General features: G+C 41.4%; 1 protein-coding gene across 7 annotated transcripts in view; it reads left to right on the plus strand.

The window, feature by feature from the left end:
- Positions 1–19,155, plus strand: part of EPB41L3 (erythrocyte membrane protein band 4.1-like 3) — a 135,517-nt gene that overhangs the window by 57,556 nt on the left and 58,806 nt on the right. For all 7 annotated transcript variants that reach the window (XM_014938528.1, XM_014938529.1, XM_014938532.1 and 4 more), the window contains exons 2-3: positions 11,183–11,391; positions 16,771–16,968. In XM_014938528.1, the coding sequence (XP_014794014.1) occupies positions 11,194–11,391; positions 16,771–16,968 (396 nt within the window). In that variant the 5' untranslated portion in view covers positions 11,183–11,193. The remainder of the gene's footprint in view (positions 1–11,182; positions 11,392–16,770; positions 16,969–19,155) is intronic.

Here is a 19,155-nt window from a genome sequence, read left to right on the forward strand (position 1 = left end):
CCCCCCCCCCCCCCCCCCCAACCTATAAAAATCAGGGAAAAGTATCCATTCCCTGCAAAAGCAAAAAAAAAAAAAAAAGAATTGTAATGTTACATCATTTTTTGCAAGTAATAGGCTGGGGAGGGTTTAATTCATCATCAGTGAGCAGTCCTTCGTGACTTTTTCATGCACCACTCAGTAAAACAAAGCAAAAAACCAACTGGTTCCTTTGCAGAATTCTACTTACTTAGATGTCCAGGAAATCAGAAAAGCCATGTTGATATTTTAAATTATAGTTCCTTGATTTTTTTGTTTTATTTTGTAGTCTTTTACATCACCTGAGCTGGAAAGACAAATGTCTGGTGGGAGGGAGCAGGAAGCCCTTGGAGGAGATGGGCTTGATGCTGTGATGGGTACCTTTGCCTATCCGATTCCCTTGTTTCTGTGAGGTTAGGCAGGTCACCAGCTTGGGAGCACTGGAGCACAGTCTATTTAGGTAGTGTATGAAACAGAAAATATTGTTCACAGGTGTTACAGTATTTTGGCCTGAGGGCAGTGTGATAATGTAGCACACCTGCCATGTGTCAGTAACCCATGCAGCCCTTTTTTTTTTCTTTTTTTTTTTAATCTTGAATTGGTTCTATTTTCTGCTCAATATAAGAGAATATGAACTTTAACGATCTGATGCCTGAAGCACACTCTGTCTCTGAAGCATTAAATACAACGTTTAAATAGAGAATGATGCACAGGAGCCCCACGTGAGCGTTTGGCTCCAGAGCAATTCAGAAATGTCAAAATCTCACGTAAATGTAACCCACGTAATCAAAGTCACTTGTCTGCAGAAAATCACGGTGTACCATTGAGGGCTCTTTCTTGCCTTTTTAGTTGCTGGATGAAATATTTATCAATCAGCCGTAATCACAGCACTACAAGCAGTTTTGTTGTGTTTTCTTTTGGCTGAATTTATTTAATTATTTTTTTAAGTGAAATGAGGAAAAGGTGAAGTTAGGGGTGTTTCTATGCAATTCTCTCATGACCAGCATCTGTGGGATGTAGTCTGCATTACTGGTTCCTTCATTTCCTTCTCCTCCTCACATCTGCCTTCCCCCTGTAATTCCCTCTTGCTTCTCAGCATGCTTATTTGTTGAGCTACTTGGGTATTATTTCTGCTCCCCCTTGCCTTCCTGCAATCACAGTATTTGTGCAGATTAGAGCTTTTGGGTGAGCGGATGCCTTGCTGGTCTGTTATGAGCAGCAGTTTACTGTGTTACTCCTTTTACCTTTTGGAGGGGAGATTAGTGTTGCGCTTGGTGTTGGATTTTCTTTTTTAATGAATGAAATAGCTATCGGGCTTGGGTGTAATCGCTGTGCCCTTCTGTAGTTACACCCAGCATTCCCAGGCGTGTGTGTGGTTGCCAGCTTGTGTGGGGAGTTCCTCCTAGATAGGAACGGTCTGTGAGAACCATGGCGTGACTGGTGGGTGGGCAGTGTCCGCTGAGGGATGAATCCTGGCACCGGGACATAAGGAGGACAGAGACAGCCCCTGCTCTGGGTGTAGGGAAAGGTGCAACAGCATCTGCACCCTCTGTGTGGAGACCTCTACAGAGAGTCTGGTGGGAGAATGCTGTTCCCTTCTTCCTCCAGTAAATCCGTGTCTGCCCGTGGGGAAAACGGCTTGGATCAGCAGGGTGGGAAAGACCAGCCAAAATGGGTTATGGTGGCCTGATTTTTCTTGTCCTGTTCAGAAATTAGGGTAGCCTTGGGGTGCTCTAGGTGATATGACCTCCAAAAGGTGGATCTGCTGTCTTCAGGGTCAATCATGCTCTTCATAAACCTTGCATGCAGGAGGGGCAACAGAAATTGCAGTGATTCTGGGTTCTGTTGTTGTGGGAAGCCACCCATCAAGAGAGCAAAACAGACCCGGGTAATTTCACTGAATCGTAGAAATGAAAGGTAAACAGGAAATAAAAATATTATCCTGTGCATCCAGATGCTCTGAAGCAGAAGCAAATATATGCATTTTGTGAAGTCAGAGTTGCCAACCGAAGTGGAAGGGGTAGCAAAAGCAACAAAATTTTAATTGCTTATACTTTATAAAGTTGCAAACAGACAATTTTGCTGCTGCTGTTTATCTGCACATAAGTCTCTAGCAATGATTCCACCCAGCTATAGATAGCTTCCTCTTGACTGTGATTATAGTTGATATACCCTCTACTGTAAATCCCACTTGATGCCAATCAAGTTCTTGCTCCACTGTTTGCAAATGCTTGATTACTTTCTGTCTGCAAGAAGCTTGTACATATTGCAAGGCTCTTAGCAGCTCCCCTCTCACTGTTCCCTTTCCCAGGGTACACAAATTCAGCTCCTTAAACCTTTTTTCGCTAGTCACATTTTCTAAACCTATTACTGTTTTTCCTACTGTCTTCTCCACACTCTTTAATGCATATTTTTCAAAAAATATGACGCCCAAACTGAAATATGGTATGCCACATACTTCTCCCTGGTGCTGCAGAAGGCAGAACAGCTCCAGCATCATGTCCCAGGCTGAAATTTGTTCTTGCTTCACGTGTGACTTAGATTCTCGTGCTGCTGCATTTCTGTTGCCTAACCCATAGCTTTCCCGTCACTTTTCACTTCTGAGGTCCCCACTCCTTATGGGAACCTTTGTTCCCATGTTAACCTTATGGGAATGGAGTAAGATTCAGTGTATGTGTGGTTTTCTGTCAGGCTGCTTTTCTCTTCTTTAAGCCGGTTGAGGATACCAGCAGCGTGCCCCAGCCTCACTGGTTTTACGCTGGGCTCAGATCAGGCACTCACCCGTCACTGATACTCGAAGGACTGTGATTCCTCAAATCAATTAAGTTCTCACAGGTTGTCATCATGTTCCTGATAACTATTTGTAGGCTAGGGTCTGGGTTTTTTTAATCATTTGCACACCTTTTTTTTTTCCTTTTTTTTTTTTTTTTTTTTTTCGTCACTGATACTCGAAGGACTGTGATTCCTCAAATCAATTAAGTTCTCACAGGTTGTCATCATGTTCCTGATAACTATTTGTAGGCTAGGGTCTGGGTTTTTTTAATCATTTGCACACCTTTTTTTTTTCCTTTTTTTTTTTTTTTTTCTTTTAATGATTTAAACTATTTCTGTGGTTCGCTCATGAAAAAGTCATGTGGGGCTGTTTTAAAAGCCTTTCTAAAGATAGGCTCTGTCATCTGTACCACTTTCTTTTTATCAGCCTGGGCAGATGCCCTGTCAGAGAGAGTGAGAGAGACATTACACTAGTTTGACGTGACTTTTTGATACAGTCATGTTGACTGCTTGTTTTGTTTTTTTCTAATCTCATTATTTTTACAGGATTAGAAATCCTTTAGCAGTGTACTCCAGTAACTTCTCTGGTATTAAAAGTACACTGTAATTTCTGGATTTTCTGTCCCTACTTCCCTGTGTAAGATCAGGTGTTGCATTGGGTCTTTTAATTATTTTTTATTTTTTTTTAGACCTTACCTGGCTTCACTGGCATCTGCAAGGCTGTGGTTAATGGTTGAGAGATGATTGCTGATAGGTCACCAAGCACTGTAGGGACATTTCCAGTGGTTCCTGCTGACTTCTAACTGCCTGGCTTACTGGTGTGTTTGCTCTGTTCTTCCCTTACTCCATCCAGCCTGTGCTTGCACACCCTGCACGTCAGGTGAAAGATGCCCTGAGTATCTGGTCCCATCTAGCTGCTGTGAGTGAGATGAGGCACTGAATAATTCAGCCTTCACTAAGAGGCCTGGCTTCCCTTCTAATGTATTTATAGACTCTCTTACTGTTTGCCACGTCTTTTGCTGATGCTAAGTCACTTTGCATCTTAGTCTTAATTTCTCCTTTTATCATGGAATTGTAGGAGTTGGAAGGGACCTTCAGTCATCATCTAGTCCAACCCCCTTGTCAAAGCAGGCTCGGCTAGAGCAGGCTGGACAGGTGGGTTTTGAGTATCTCCAGAGAAGGAGACTCCACCACCTCTCTGGGCAGCCTGTTCCAGTGCTCTGCGGCCCTCAAAGAAATTTTTCCGCACGTACAGATGGAATTTCCTGGGTTCCAGTTTGCGCCTGTTGCTCCTTGTCCTGTCACCAGGTACTACTGAGAAGACCCTGACCCCATCCTCTTGGCACCCGCCCTTTTGATATTTACAAGTATTGTTGGGGTCCTCTTTCAGTCTTTATGTTCATGATGGTCTTTTATGTTCATCCCTGAGTCACGTGTTCTTGATTCTGCTTTGGTGTATGATCCCTTTTTGATATATATGATATATTTCCCCACCCCTAACCATGTCATTTAAAAGCTTTTGACGCTTCCCATCTCCACCCTTGCTAGGCAGAGGATCATCTCTCCAGAAGCACTCAACTGCATTTTCTTTTGGTGTTGGTGCCAGAGAGATGCATGTGTGCCTGGGGCAGGGGAGTTTTGGGTCCTTACAGGTAATTCAAATCTGCTGTTGCCATTTTGGGCCCTCTGAAGGGTGTGTCTATTGGTTTTAAGGCGTCTCCTCCCATCTCCTCTGAATTGCATGACTCCTTCCTCAGATGTTGCCTCCATTTTTCCTTTTTTCATCTTCATCAAGAAACTTTAAAGACATCTGTATTGTGCACCTTCTAGAAGACTGAACAAATATTTTAACTCATGCTATGTGTTGCAACACCTCCTACCAGCTTTTTTTATATTATTGCTTATTAACACAGAATCACAGAATGGTAGGGATTGGAAGGGCCATGTGGAGATTATCTAGTCCAACCTCCCCCAAAGCAGGTTCACCAAGAGCAGGTTACACAGGAATGGATGCAGGTGGGTTTTGAATATCTCTAGGTAAGGAGACTTCTCCACAACCTCTCTGGGCAGCCTGTCCTAGTGCTCTGTCACCCTCAAAGTAAAGAAGGTTTTCCTCATGTTCAGATGGAATTTCCTGTGTTCTAGTTTGTGCCTTTTGCCCCTTGCCCCATCTCTGGGCACCACGGAAGTCTGGCTACATCTTCTTGACACCTGTCCCTTGACCTGCTGGCCACATTTTTTTAATGCACCCCAGGATACCACTGGCCACCTTGGCCACAAGGGCATATTGCTGACTCATGGTCAACCTTTTGTCCACCAGGACTCCCAGCTTCTTCTCTGCAGAGCTGTTTTACAGCAAGTCAGCCCCTAAGCTCTACAGGTGCTGGGGTTATTCCTCCCCAGGTGCAGGACCCTACACTTGCCTTTGTTGAACTTCATTAGGGTCCTCTCCACTCAGCTCTCTAGTCTGTTCAGGTCTCACTGTGTGTATCAGCCTTCTGGTGTATCAGCTGGCTTTTCTCTTGTCTGTCTTGTTACTCCTTTTTTTTTACTTTTTCATGTATTTTCCATGTGCTGACTCTAAGGTCTATGTTATATGTATGTGGTTAAGGTGCAGTGCTAAACTCAGTGTAGGCAGTGTGTTTGTGAGTTAAAGGATAAAGGGTTGCCCTGGCTAGACTGGAGCTTCACAGCTGTGTTAGACAGATGGGGTGCCCACCGATGTCCAAAGGAGGGGTGCTGCTTCCCCCTCCCTTGCTGGGGAGGTTCAGCACTCACAGCTGAGTCATCCACCCCTGGGTGGTACTGGCACAAGAGAGGTGACAGGAATGTGGGGTTGGGATAGGGCATCCAGTTGCCCTTTTTGGCGTTGTTTCACACCTCCGTTTGTTAAGCCACATCTCTGCAGTTGCATCAGCGTGTTGGTGTCCACTGGAGAAACTGTAACACTGGGGAGATGCCTCCTCTGCAAGGCATTTGGCACCAGAGAATGGCAATGGGTGAAGAAAAAGCTGGTCTGAGCTCCTGGTGAAGTGCAGCAGAGGTCCTGCCTCTCCCTGGGTCTTGGGACAGGCTTTTGTGGCTTAGGTGCCTCCTGGACCTGAGGGCAAAACTCCATGCAAATTAGAGGATTAGCAAAAAATGGTAGTTTTCCTAATAAGGAACCCAACTGGAATGAAATGAGCTGAGACTTCAAGCAGTTTGATGAAAACAGTTTATATTTTAAGCTTAAAAGTCGGTGTTCTGGCGTGTATTTTCTTGAAACATATATTGACATTTCAGTTACTGCTCATAGTGGCAATATTGCTCTCCATATGCTCTTCTCATCAGCATCTCCTCGTTATTGGATAAATATGTCTCTCACTATGCAGAACATTATTTTTGAAGTATGGAATCATTATTTTGTTACGTAACTCCCAAATTTGGACCTTTGCAATGATGTATAACAATGCTAAGAAATTACAGTAATCAAAGGAGAACTTTCCACAAAGAGAATTAATTAGATCAAAGAAGCATTTAAATGTAAATCATTAATCTGTGCATTACAGGAAACAGTTAGTGGCTATGTATAGTTCATTTAATTGTACTTAGTTCAATTTTGTTTTGTCATTACATCACAATTTATTCAGAATTAAATTGCAGTTTCTTTGGTAATGTGATTTCTGTTTGCTTAATATAGCAGATATTTTCACTAGCATGTATTTATATATAAATAAAGGTTTATTAATGACTGCTGGGTTAATTAAACTGTGGACTCTGCTGTCAATTAGTGGTGAATTTTTTGCTCAGTTGATGCAGCCCAGAAGGTCTGTGCTCTGAGAAGGGGAGGCAAGGAGTCAAATAACTTGTTGGACGTATGGATATATACAGTAGGTTGTGACTGTCACTTGCTGGAGGGGACCAGGTGACACACCTTGGGTTTTGCCTGCTCAGAGAATTATTCATAGAGGGCAACATGGTTTTGGTTCCCATATGGAGAAAAGGACATTATGTGCTTTAAGTCCATAGCAAGTAATTGGTAATGGAAATGGTAATATCCCAAGCTGCAGTACGATGGTAGCAGTAGGTAACACGGATTCATGGATTTGACAGAGTTGGAAGGGACCTCTAGAGATCATCTAGTTCAACTCCCCTGCTAAAGCAGGATTGTCTGGAGCACTAGATGTGTTGGAAGGTTTTAGGATGTGGGTTTTGCACAAGTGGTTTGCAGGTTTTGCAATCCGTATGTAATCTGTATGTCTTCACTTTGTGTAGTTTAAGGGTATGAAAAGATTTCTTTTCTGTGATTTCACCTCATAAAAACTTATTTTAAAATAGGCCAGGTAGTTTTTTGAAGGTGAGTTTTAAACTTTAATATACTATCAAGGTATTGTCTTCCCTTAATTATTCTTTTGCAGTACTCTCACATATATTTTAAAACTTTACACTGCTGAAAATACATATGTTTTTAACTTAATTTTTAAGTAGTCAACACAGAATAAAATAGGCTAGTTCTTGGCACTTTTTCCCCCTTTAAACAAAATACTTGCTTTTCATTCTGAATAAATTCTGTAGCCAAATTGACTTTAGCCTTAGACTATCCAGTATTAGCAGCATCTGTGTTAAGTTTGGGCTCAGCTAATCTTTTGGAATCTTTGAATATTGGGTTTTAAGCCAAAACTTAGCTATCCAAGAGCACATCTGGCTTGCATAGTATTACCTCATTTATATAAGGTAGTGCTCTTTGTTTCTTTTCATTGGTTTGTTTGGTATGGGGGTTTTGCTGGCAAAAGCCAAAGTTTAAGGAACTTCAGTGATTTCTTTCTTCCTGTGCTGAAATTCACATTAGAAGTCATGATTTTGGTACATAGCCAGGTATAGTAAATAAACTAATAAAACAAGAATAAGAAATTGTTAGCAATTATGTGTGTTTGACAAATGTGTAGACACTACTGCTATTCTGTCAGGTTTGCTACATACAAACAAAGGTAGAGTAATATTTATATTGTTAAATTTCTTAAGATTACTGTTATTTCTTCCAATAAGTGAATACCTCTTCCTAGGAGGATTGTTGTGCCATTTATAAGAAACGAAATGCTTTCAAAGTTCTTTTGGATAAGCAGCTGTTTGCTGAGGAAGGCAAAACAAACCTATTAGTTTGCACTGAGAGAGGAATGTTGGTTTTTGCCCTGTAATTTAGGTGTTTTCAACCTGCACTAGATGAAATGAGATAAATCTTAACAATACAGTCATTCGAAGAATTTGTAAGTTATTGGACTTGAAATGTATTTGCTTTGCTTCTATTTATGTCTGTAAGATAACAGCATGAAATCAATAGTATTTTGTTCTCAATATTTGTTATTAAACATATTAGTAAGCGTAGGGAAATAAAGAAGACATTTGGAAATGGGTAACCTTGGGTTAATTAAATCCATCTGTTGTCTGACTAAGGACAGGAATATTGTATCCAGGGAATCACTTATGCTAAAAGATTTGATAACGCACAAGAAGTTTTCTAACAAAGCACTCTTAGAGCAAGCGAGGACTCATGGAACTGGAGAGAAAACCAGTCCCAGAGAGTAACTCACAGCATTGTGAGGCTCTGCTTGATATGGGAATGTCCCAGAAGAACTTGTGAACTGCATTTGTTGTTCCTTGAGATGCAAAATTATAACTACCAAGAAAAATAAAACTTCTTTTCATCACATGCTACATGAAGTTGCATTTTATGGGGCTAATTTAAATGGCTGTGTTTCCGTGCTCACGAACAGCCAGGGTACAAATGTTCATTAAGAAAGATGCTATGTAGGGTGCAAAAATGAGCTTCCAGAGACACTGTGATGGCAGCTGAAGGAAGACAGACTTTTGAGATTTGCGTTGACTGGCAATCTGATCCTACATAGATTAACGCCTCAGGATACTTGGGGTGATGTTTCCAAACAGCAAGTATGGTAGTTGCTTTCTAGTTATGCTGCTCTAACTCATATCAATAGGAAAAAAAAATTAGAAAAACCCAGGGACTTGGTGCAACAGCTTCCATACGGAACACTTTGTATTGATCATCTATGCTGTTTGGAGCTGTTTTAGTAATGATTTTGTAACCATAAGTTAGTTTTTTGTTACTTGCTAATTATTAGTTTCTGGAAAATAATACAAAATGCAGTTTGTTTTTATTGAATTGATTATTTGATTATTATAATAAGTTATTATTATTGTTTTAATTTGCATTTCATATCTTCATACACTTGTAGAAAACTTGTAGAAATGGTTTGAAACAGGGTGGAGGGGAAACTGGTGAAGTGTGTAGAGACCTGGGTGCTTTTAAAGCACAGCAACTGTAATAGCATCTGATAAAGAATAGTTTATTCCATGTTAGTCTGACAGATGGGCAAAACAAAACTCTGAGAGATTAACATTGTTCTGCAATTTAATTTTTAAACATACAAAAAAAGAGTGGCTTAATAGAATTGAAAATGGAGGATGAGTTTGTTTGATCTGTGTTGGAGAAACTTGTTTAGGCTTCCTTCATAGGATGGAAGTCGCGCCAGTGTGTGATTTATCTCAGCTTAAAGCAGGCATCTAAAATAGGTCAGATGAATTGCTCTGAAACATCTGGTTTTTTCCTGTGTGTTTAAAGTGACCATCTCAGGTGCAGATATCTGAAGTTTGATTAGATAAATGCCTTCCTGACTGTCACATTTTGAAAGACATGAGTTAATTATTGCTTTTTGTAGATGCCAAAGGCAATTGCTTGAACAATACATATTAAAGAGTAGTTTTGATATAACTGTGCCAGTTTGAGTGTAGAAATTTATGATGTATTCCTAAACAAGCATGTCACACGTTAGTGCTTTGAAAATGTGGCCTGAAGCATAAATCCACCATATGTGCTTTCTAGTTCTGCTTCTCTGTTGTGTTGTTTTGGCCTGCAGGAGGTAGGAATGTGCACCCCTGTCCTCACACGTAGTGCAAAAACCGAGGACAGGCTGAGTGCTGGGCACTTGCTCTGCAAAGGCACACATTCACTGGAGAGTTTAGCTTTGAAAGTGCACAATACATAAGTGAGCTTGAAAATACTAATTGGCCTCATTTAAAACATTTTCTGTCAAGCAGTGTCACTTACTAAACATTGAGGTTAAAAAATAAAATAAAATTCCTGTACTTTTTGGGTGCTCTTTAATAACCCCGTTTCTACTAGTAAACATTGTAGTGTACGCTGGGAGTTGATAGTGACTTCCTAGCAGATGATTTAGCAGATGTATATTCTGTGGAGCTACCTATAATTACATGGTAGCTATGGTTACCAGGTTAAAGAAATCATGGCCTGATGATGAGCAGAAATAGATTGCAGCAGACTGGTTTGTTTTCAAGTTGCTTAAAAGCAAAATACTCAAGTCCTCATTCAGTCCACGAGGACTAAGAGCGTACGAGTAACAAATGTAAGAGCAGACTCTATTTACTGAACTGGCACAGAGTCTGCTTGTTCAAATACTTGTTTTGATACAGAATCAAAGTATGTTTTAAAGTTGGGCTTTGCTTCTATGTAGTTTAAGAATTGGGTGCCAACCACATATTTGTAATGAAACTATTTAATTGAAACAGTTTAGATTTTGAATGAATATTGCTAATGTTTTCATTTTTACCTACTACTGGACAAAGTTAAGTTCAAACAGCCTTTTCCCGTTCAAGGAAAGTCATAGTCACTTTGTTTTAAATCTAACACTTAGAATGACTTAACTGAAGTATTTATCTTGTCTTTTGGCTGTTCCATACCTTAGAAAGAAATGACAGAAGTGGGGGTGAATTCAATTGGGAAGGACAGAATTGTGCTTAAGGACAGTTGTACATTTGCAGTGATGTTGGTGGGCCCACTCCAGATGTTTCTAGCATATACGTTGCCTGGAAGCTTCAGAAGTACTTGAGTCCTTTTCCAAAAGGGCGTGAAGGTGTTGAAGATTTGAAGCCCTGTTGACCTCAATGTAGAGAACAAAAGACTTACTGTTTTCAAAAGTTTCCACATGGTTTAGAAACCCAAACTGCAGTGAATTGTGTTGGATTTAGGTCCCTCGATGCCATGACCTTTTCTGAATGTTATGTTCCTTTTATGAATTATGAGCTATGTAGAACTGTATGCGTGTGTGTAACTTCAATGTAATTCCTATAATGTCTGTTGTAATGTAGAATAAGATTTTATGGCAGTGCGTTCTTCCTCAGAGTACAGATGCCTTTAGACCTGGACTTTTGCACCAGGGAAGCTTTCCTAGTGATCTTCCTTGGGCCAGTAATGGCCACTTTAGTTTTAAGGACTGGGCATATTAAGACTAAAGCTTTGTGGCTGATGTTTCTGCGTTTTGTAAGCCTAGCCTACAAATTCACGGCTACGAGTCCGTACTCAGTAGGTCACCTTGTTTTGCAGAATAACCAACCATGACTACAGAATCGGGATCGGACTCCGAGTCCAAGGATAAAGAGCAGGACCAGCAGGAGAGCCCCGCGCAGCAAGGGGCGGCCGAGACCCAGCCGCAGGAGCAGCAGGAGCAGCAGCAGCAGAGCGAGGAGCATCAGAACGCGCTCGAGCAGTTCTCAGCGGTGGCAGCCCACAGCACGCCGGTGAAAAAGGAGCAGGTAAGGGAGCCCATGCCCATTGCACCCAGCTAGCTACCTGCCCACTTACTGCTCCTGGGAAACAACGAGCCTGGTGTGTTAGGAGTAGAAATATATATTTGGATACACATGGCAGGCTGTTTGGTGTGATGCGGTAGATCTTGACTGCTTGGTCTTTTGCATTTAAAAAGTAATAGCTCTCATATAGAACATTTTGAAATTCATGGCCTGCTTTGTTCTTTCAGGGTCAATTGCTATGTTGAGCCACCAGCCAGGTGTGATGCAAAGCATAGTATTAGCATTTTACAAAAAGGCCTTTCTTAAAACCAGATACTGCTAATTAATTAAGCTACCTCCAGTGCTTAAATATAAGGGCAGTCTTATTACCTTAGCAGGAAACATCTTTGATTCTTTGCATTAGGTAGCAAACCGTGCCAATTTTTAAAAAGTGGAAAATGTTTTCAGAGTTCATTTCTTCTTTGACACCTGATGAAAACTGATTTCATGCTTGCTTGTCTGATGTGCGAGCCATGAAAAATCTGTGGTCCCTTAAGCTTCTCATAGTTCTGAAATGACTGCATTATAATTACTTTAACTTTTCATGTAATAGGTTTCAGAAGAGCTATCACATGCTTTTCCTTTTGGTTCATTGTTGCACTTATTAAATTTGTGGAAGCTGCTTTCTTTTTCCTGTTAATAATTTCCAGTCAATAGGATTAACAGGCATTATTCTTCATGGGTAAGTGACACACAATTAATGAGGTACCTGCAAATTGCATCCCTTAGCTCCATAAGGTTAAGATCCCTATCTGATCGCATTCACCTTTGTAGGGTGGAATAAGTTGGTCTAAGTCCTCCTCTTCTCCAGCCTTTTAAAAAAATCTGATTATTTGAAGTGAGGTCCTTTAATTTTACCTAGTTGGGAGACAGTGCTGGTGAAGCAAGTGGATGCACAGTGTTACTTAAAATCAGCATGAGTGTTCCCATAGAACCTGTTTGGGGCTGGCTGTAGTCTTGGGTTTTAAGCTTTTGTCCACAGAGATACAGCCCAAACTTGCCGTTAGTGGGGTGAAAAAAGGGGGTGTAAGCAATTTCAGATAAAACCAAAATATTTTTTTGTCTTCCTGGTTTATGGGTCCATTCCCTAAATGCTTGGGACAACAAATGTTTATGGGACCAAGTTAAAAGAAGTGTCATGTCTGACTCCTAATATCTCAAGAGGTAGACATAGCAGGGCAAGTTTTCTGGTGTTTATTGCTATTGTAGATCAACCATTGGTAGAACTGCTTGGTTTTTTTGATGGCTAACCATTTTTACCATTGACAAACACTGATCTGGCTCACTGCATGCCCACCAAAGGCCTCTCTGCTCTTGCTTCCACATCTACTGGTTATGCATTAGGACAATTTTAGTCTCCGAAATAGATCAGAAGTTGCATGTAGTCAGTCTGGGGAAAAGAGACAGGGCTGTTTCTCCAAAATAGAAAGGTGCTGCCCAAACTGGTCATTAATTTAAAATATCATGGACATCAGGGCTAGGCATAAGTATTAATTTCATTACTCCAGACATCTTCAGTAATCTTTCTGCCCCAAGTTTCTTTTCATCATAAATAAAACAAAATAAACTCCAGAATAACCACAACAGAAAAAAAACCTTAGGCACCAAACCTGTGCATCTGTGTTTACGGAGCTGTGAGTTTGGAGACCTGAGATGCTCTTGTGTGCCGCATGATCCCTTCCTTTCCCAAAGAAGATCACCTATGAGTTGGTGTCTGTAGTTGCCTTGCTAGAAGAACCGGGTTAGAGAAGGGATATGTGAGAGCTTCCCATTGAGATTACGAGGTTGAATCCAAAAGTCTCTGTTGTAAACTGACAAATCCAGCTTCAGTGATCTGCCCAGTATACTTCGTAGTAGCTTCAGTGTCTGTATCATAGGAAAGAACCACTTAAATGCAGGACTAAGGCAGAACTATTGGCACCGATGTCATTAAAAAAGCCAAATTTGAAGGAGTAAAGGGTATCGTACTTGCTCTTGCTGTCCGTAATCACAGTGAGGAAGTTGATGGGTTTTGCTGCTGCTTGTATGAGAGAGCCTTGGGAAGAAAGATTTAAGTTACTGATCCAGGACAGTGACTTTTTGTTGCCATTCTATACAATAAAAAAGAACACTTTAATGAAGACAAAAAGGCTTCTTCACGTTGAAATTAGCAGTCACTACAGAAATGAGTCCTTTCTATCAGGTATAATAATGCAATCTTACTATCTTCCTGTCTCATTGAAAATGAGCATGAAGGCATCACACGGATTGGGCACTGACATTTCTGAGCAACTCTCATAAGCAGATGAGATTCATGAGTTGTGCAAGCTTGGTAATATGACTTCATACCCCAGTGAGAAGCTGTGAAGCATCAAAGACCATTACTGCTGAATCATATTACCTCAAAGGCTTCCTTTGAGAGCAGGGTCCAGCTTCAGAAGGGGTTGAACATACTATCTCATAGTAAGGTACAATAATATCTATCTATGTATCTAATAGTTAAATCTCTATAGATAGAGATGAGACAGCTTATGTTCAAAAACCACAAACCCTGAAGCAACTTGTGCTCCATTAAAATTGAGTCCATGACGCTGAAAATACTGCAGAAACACAGCACAGAGATATCTTGGGGAAGAATTTGGGAGAAAACACAACTGTGCTTGCAGAGTTCAAAATAATTCACTAGGTACGTGGATTTTTCACTGGCCACTTTTTTTTTTTTCTTTTTTTTTTTTCCCCAAGACACCAGGATGTCAGGTTTCTTTAGGAAGAAGAGGCTTAATGCAGTCTGAAAGTACCTCAATGCCTGAACACGTCAGCATAGTTTGGGGGGTCTTCTCTAATAGTTCTTGGCATGTTTTGTTCTCCGGACAAATGAGAGAAAATCCTTTGTATGACTTTAACCTAGACACACTCCCCTGATCTTAATGTAGACATGAACCTTAACAAACAAAATAACTTCAGTAGTACTTTTTTTAGAAAATATTTACAAATAAGCAAATATCTGCTGTAGTCTTGAGATACTGAGTGTCTTCATGAAGGAAAACAATCATCAATCTGTTATGATTCACAGAAATTTTTGCAGGCTGAAGATGGCTCCAAAATTTACAGGGCTGCTGGCTGCCCTTGTTGGTGGGGATTTTTCTTTCAAGCAGCTTTCCTGTTTTCTTGAAAAAGATTTGTTCCATGCATCTGGGTTTTTTTGTTGCTTATTTTTTGTTGGGACACGGTGTTAAGTCTCACATGAGAGGTCTAATGAGCCACTGGGTACGACGGTAGATCTTTCTAGCCCCTTTTGCACATGTGCACGTGCCCCTTCCATGTCAGATTTTTTTAACAAAACATTCGGAAATCATCAAACAGCCCCTCTGCCCATCAGCAGCAGCACATCTCTTCACAGAAACCCCAGCAGGAGACCTCTTCAGGCTTGTTTTTCTCTCGGTGCAGCAGGTTGGACCACTTGCCAGCTGGCTGTGGTTGTGGTAGAGGGGTAGCTGGCCTCAAGCCTTGCTCTGAGCCTGGGAGGACTCTCCCCCTTCGTCACAGCTGCTGTGAGCATTAAATGCTCGGCCGACAGCTAATCCGCTGACATACATTGTGCCCTTCATCGCCTGCCAGCCTCCAAGGTATGCGAGGACCTTGACATCCAGGACAGAGCTGGTGTCCAAGTGCTGGAAGGAGAAAGTCCTCCACTGCTAGAGCTAGATGGGGGAAGAGCCGGCTGGTGCTGGGCTGTTCCTGGGTGAGAACATCCACGGCTCAAGGGATGAAATGGATTTTGGAAATGGCTTTTGTGTTGCTTTTTTTATCTCTTTAGTCCCACTTTCTTCTGGTCTCCCCACCCAGGGAAGCCCAGGAGGCCTTTGCTATGTTCTCTCTCGCAGGGAAAGGAGGAGCATGGATCTTGCCTTGCTTCTTTGCGGTTGCCACGTCGCAGTTTGTTGGGGCTTTAATAGGAACTGGCGGTGCTGGTAGCAGGGCCGATTCCAAATTCTTCTTTCCCCCATTCACCCCAAGGTGGAGGGGAAGCTCAGGCTTGTTTGTATGAAATCTCTTGGGGAAAGTTCCCTGTGATTTAGCGCTACACCGTTGTTACTGATTATACGATGCAAGGTTGTCCTGGTCTCAAAGCAGATTAAAGCTCTTGGACGGATTTGCTCCATTCTCATGAAAGTTTATTATATACAGTGAATGGAAACAGACTTGGAGGATTAATTTATAATATATTCCCAGCAATGCTTGTTGCTTATTACACTGAAATAATTCAGAGCCAAAACAGTTGGGTTGGATTTTTTTCCTTGTAGTGAGATAACGAAAAGATTTTTTTTATTTTCGTTATGTATTTTTTTATTTCACTTAAGCTTTAGCTTAGGTATTAGTGCACTCCTGTTGAGGTTTTGTTTGGATACTATCAGGGGCATAACTGATGAGAAAGGTAATGACTGCGGCATAGTGCTGTTGCTAGGATGGATGAAATGCTGTAGAGCTGGTCTGGCTTTCATCTAGTGCCATGGAGAGGACCACGGGCTGTGCTGCATCACAGCAACTCTTCAAATGGTCTGACCCTCAGATAAACCCAAGCAAAAGTAACCACGGTTGTTTCTTCTCTCCCCTTCCCCCTGCAGTATATTTGTCTTTCAAATAGCACCTACTTCTTGCCAACTCGAGGGACTTATCGGGCATCTGTGGAGAGCAAAATACAGCCTCTCATCCCATAGTTATCATCCATTAGCCAGCCGGCTACACATAAAAGTAATTTGGCTCCTCACTTCCATCCTGTTTGTTTAACACTTCCCTCGAGTGCTTGGGGAGCCTTTTGCCCTCCCAGGCACGTCAGCATCCGCCTGTGATTTCACACTGTCACAGGTGGATCTGTCCCCTCATTCAGGGGACTTTTTTTCTCACTGATGGTGAAATTAGCGTAGGCCTGATGGTCTTTTCCTGTTCCATATGACACCATGGAAGCATCTTACAATTTAATAGGTACAGGACTTTAAAGTAATATCAAGAAACCCTAGGAATATCTGTTCATTGCAATGTTTACCAATTATTCAGCATTTTCAACAGACCAAAAGAACAGGTCCAAGAAGTCCAAGTGGGAAAAAGTAAAAGCCTAAAGTATTTTCATGCATGCCACTCCTTCATGGGACATTTTGAATGTACATTTTGGAGTGAGAAGGAAGGAAAGGGAGGAATATGGGAAATATTTTCAATAGATAAAGAAGACTCTGTCCTGCATCAGGGGCTTTCTTGTCCAAGCCCCACACTGGGCTCACTTAAATGCTTGGGTTCAAGGTGTAGAGTGTACTGCATTGCGTGATCAATTTATCTCACTTGAAAGTGTATCTTTCATTCTCTTTATAGGCCACAGACAAAGAACAGGAGTTTGCTGCTGCGAGTGCAAAACAGCTGGAATACCAGCAGCTAGAGGACGACAAGCTCTCTCAAAAATCATCGTCTAGCAAGCTTTCCAAGTCTCCTCTGAAGATCGTCAAGAAACCGAAAAATATGCAGTGCAAAGTGACACTCCTTGATGGATCGGAATATGCATGTGAAGTAGAGGTAAATTACATTGTCTTTTTTTTTTTTTTTATCCTGTCTGGAGGAAAATATTTGAAATTAAATTCCTAATTTAAGCAAAAGAATGAATGGCCTGATATTTCACCGATGCCAAGCATAGACATGCTTCCGTTGTTTTCTCTGGAGGTTGAAGACTTTGCACAGATTTGAGCTGGATGAGAGATCATGAGCAGTCCCTGGAACAACCAGAGGCTTTGGATTAATATCATATGGGCACATGCCACAACAGAATGCAGAAAATGAATTATGGGCAGCAAAGCCCATAAACAAAGAAGAACTTGATCCCATAGGGCTTCTCTTTTCCTTGGTGCTCTGCGGAGTTGAATCTCATGTTTAGTCACTTTCTAAATAGTAATTCTGACCATCATGAGATTAGTGAGGACATAAGAGACACCCAGGGGAGGCAGGAGAAGTGTCAGGAGCAAATAGCAGTGAGAGTGGTGAGATTTATGTGCTTCTCCACAATGTCTGTGAATTGTAACTATGTCTGAATGTTAGTGGCAGGAAATTGCTGGTGGTTTTCTGTAAGGAAATTTGCCTTCTGCTGGGATTTTGCCAGGAGCCTACTTTTGGGAGGGATGGTGTCTTTGCTGCATTGTTACTTAGGAACTGGTCTGTGCCTGCAGGCAGACCCATGCTAAGAGGATGCCTTGCCTTCAACTCCAGAAGGCCATGGAGAAGCAGAGCATGAGTGAATTCAGTGTCATATAGCAGCTGTGGGCAAATTCAGCAGTTCAGAGTGGATCCATTTCTCCATTCATCCTTTCCAGCCATGTCACCAAGGCGGTCTTTGGGCAGCGGACCAGCCTGTCCTAAGCCTGCTGTAGGTCAGGAGGCCAAAAGCCGTGGCTAGAAGGGGAAGGATGTGTGTTGAAGGAGGGTCAGCTTTGCTGAGCCCTCCAAGGCAAACACAGCATACGGCAGAGAAGAAAAGCCACCAGGGGACAACAGAGGAATTTAAAGGTAGAGATGGGGTACTCTGCAGCTTAAAAGGGAAACCCACAGGAAGACAAAGAAGAGAGGGTGAAGCAAGAGTATCTGACTGGGAGCCAAATCCTGATGTCTTAAGAACCAGATTGCACTTAGCCCTTGCATCCTTTGGCCCCTCTTGTTTTAAGCACTTTGGAGGGTGCAGGTGAGGAAGAATTTTATTTCATAGCATCATAGAATGGTTTGGGTTGGAGGGAACCTGAAAGACCATATAGTTCCAACCCCCTGCCATGGGCAATGAAATCCCACTAAACCAGGTTGCTCAAAAATTTAACCACGTCTTTATAGTTTGGGCCAGATTTTTATAAACTAACATGAGAGCAGTGATTTTATTGCTCTTACAGCAACTTAGCAGTCATGCTGTCAAGTATCTTTTAGTTTCACTGGCCAAGTCCTGTGTTATTTCCTTCAGACTAGCAATAGCTGTCTGGCAGCATATTTTGTGACTATTAAATTGTCATTTCTTGACCTGTGGTCACAGTTTTGTCTGTCAAGAGTAGCGTGCGAACCTTTAAGCTGGAAGAATGACTATACTGGCTTTGATGGAACGAGTCAAACTTGTCTCAGCTTTTGCCACTCGATTATAAAGCATGAGTCACTTTTTGGAATACAATCAAGCAAATTTTGCTAAATAGGATTTCTATTGAAATCTTGTCTAGTAGGCTGAGCTTTATAAGAATGTGAAATGGAGCAGAAGTGGAGATTTGTTATGTTGGACTTGCACTTACAAAAAAAATGCTGTGAATAATACTTTCTTATAGGAAGTTTCATTTTTCCACTAAACTTGGACTCTATTTGAGTTGAAGTGTCAAAATGCTACCATATAGAAGCCATCATATTTTACTGCTTGTCAGATTTCTCTGCTTTGCGAGTTCTGAATAGCTCTTGAGTAATGTCCAATATAAATTTTATATGCATTTTTTTCTACTTACACTGCTGAAATATTTTGAAGTTGTATTGACTGTCATCAATAATCACTTTATCTGCTTCTAAGATGGTTAGACTTCCTAGGCAGAATGTAATATTGATGAGAACAGCGCTCCAAAAAGGGTGAATCCTCAAACGACAAAGCTATGATGATGAGCAGACTGTTGGGTGCATTGAAACAGAAGTTGGTTTGGAGGCACAGGTATTTCAGGGAGCAGTTTAGAATGCACAAGTATTTCAGGGTAGAAGTGC

This window comes from Calidris pugnax, unplaced genomic scaffold (genome assembly GCF_001431845.1).
Source record: "Calidris pugnax isolate Ruff unplaced genomic scaffold, ASM143184v1 scaffold13, whole genome shotgun sequence".
NCBI classification, from domain to species: domain Eukaryota; kingdom Metazoa; phylum Chordata; class Aves; order Charadriiformes; family Scolopacidae; genus Calidris; species Calidris pugnax.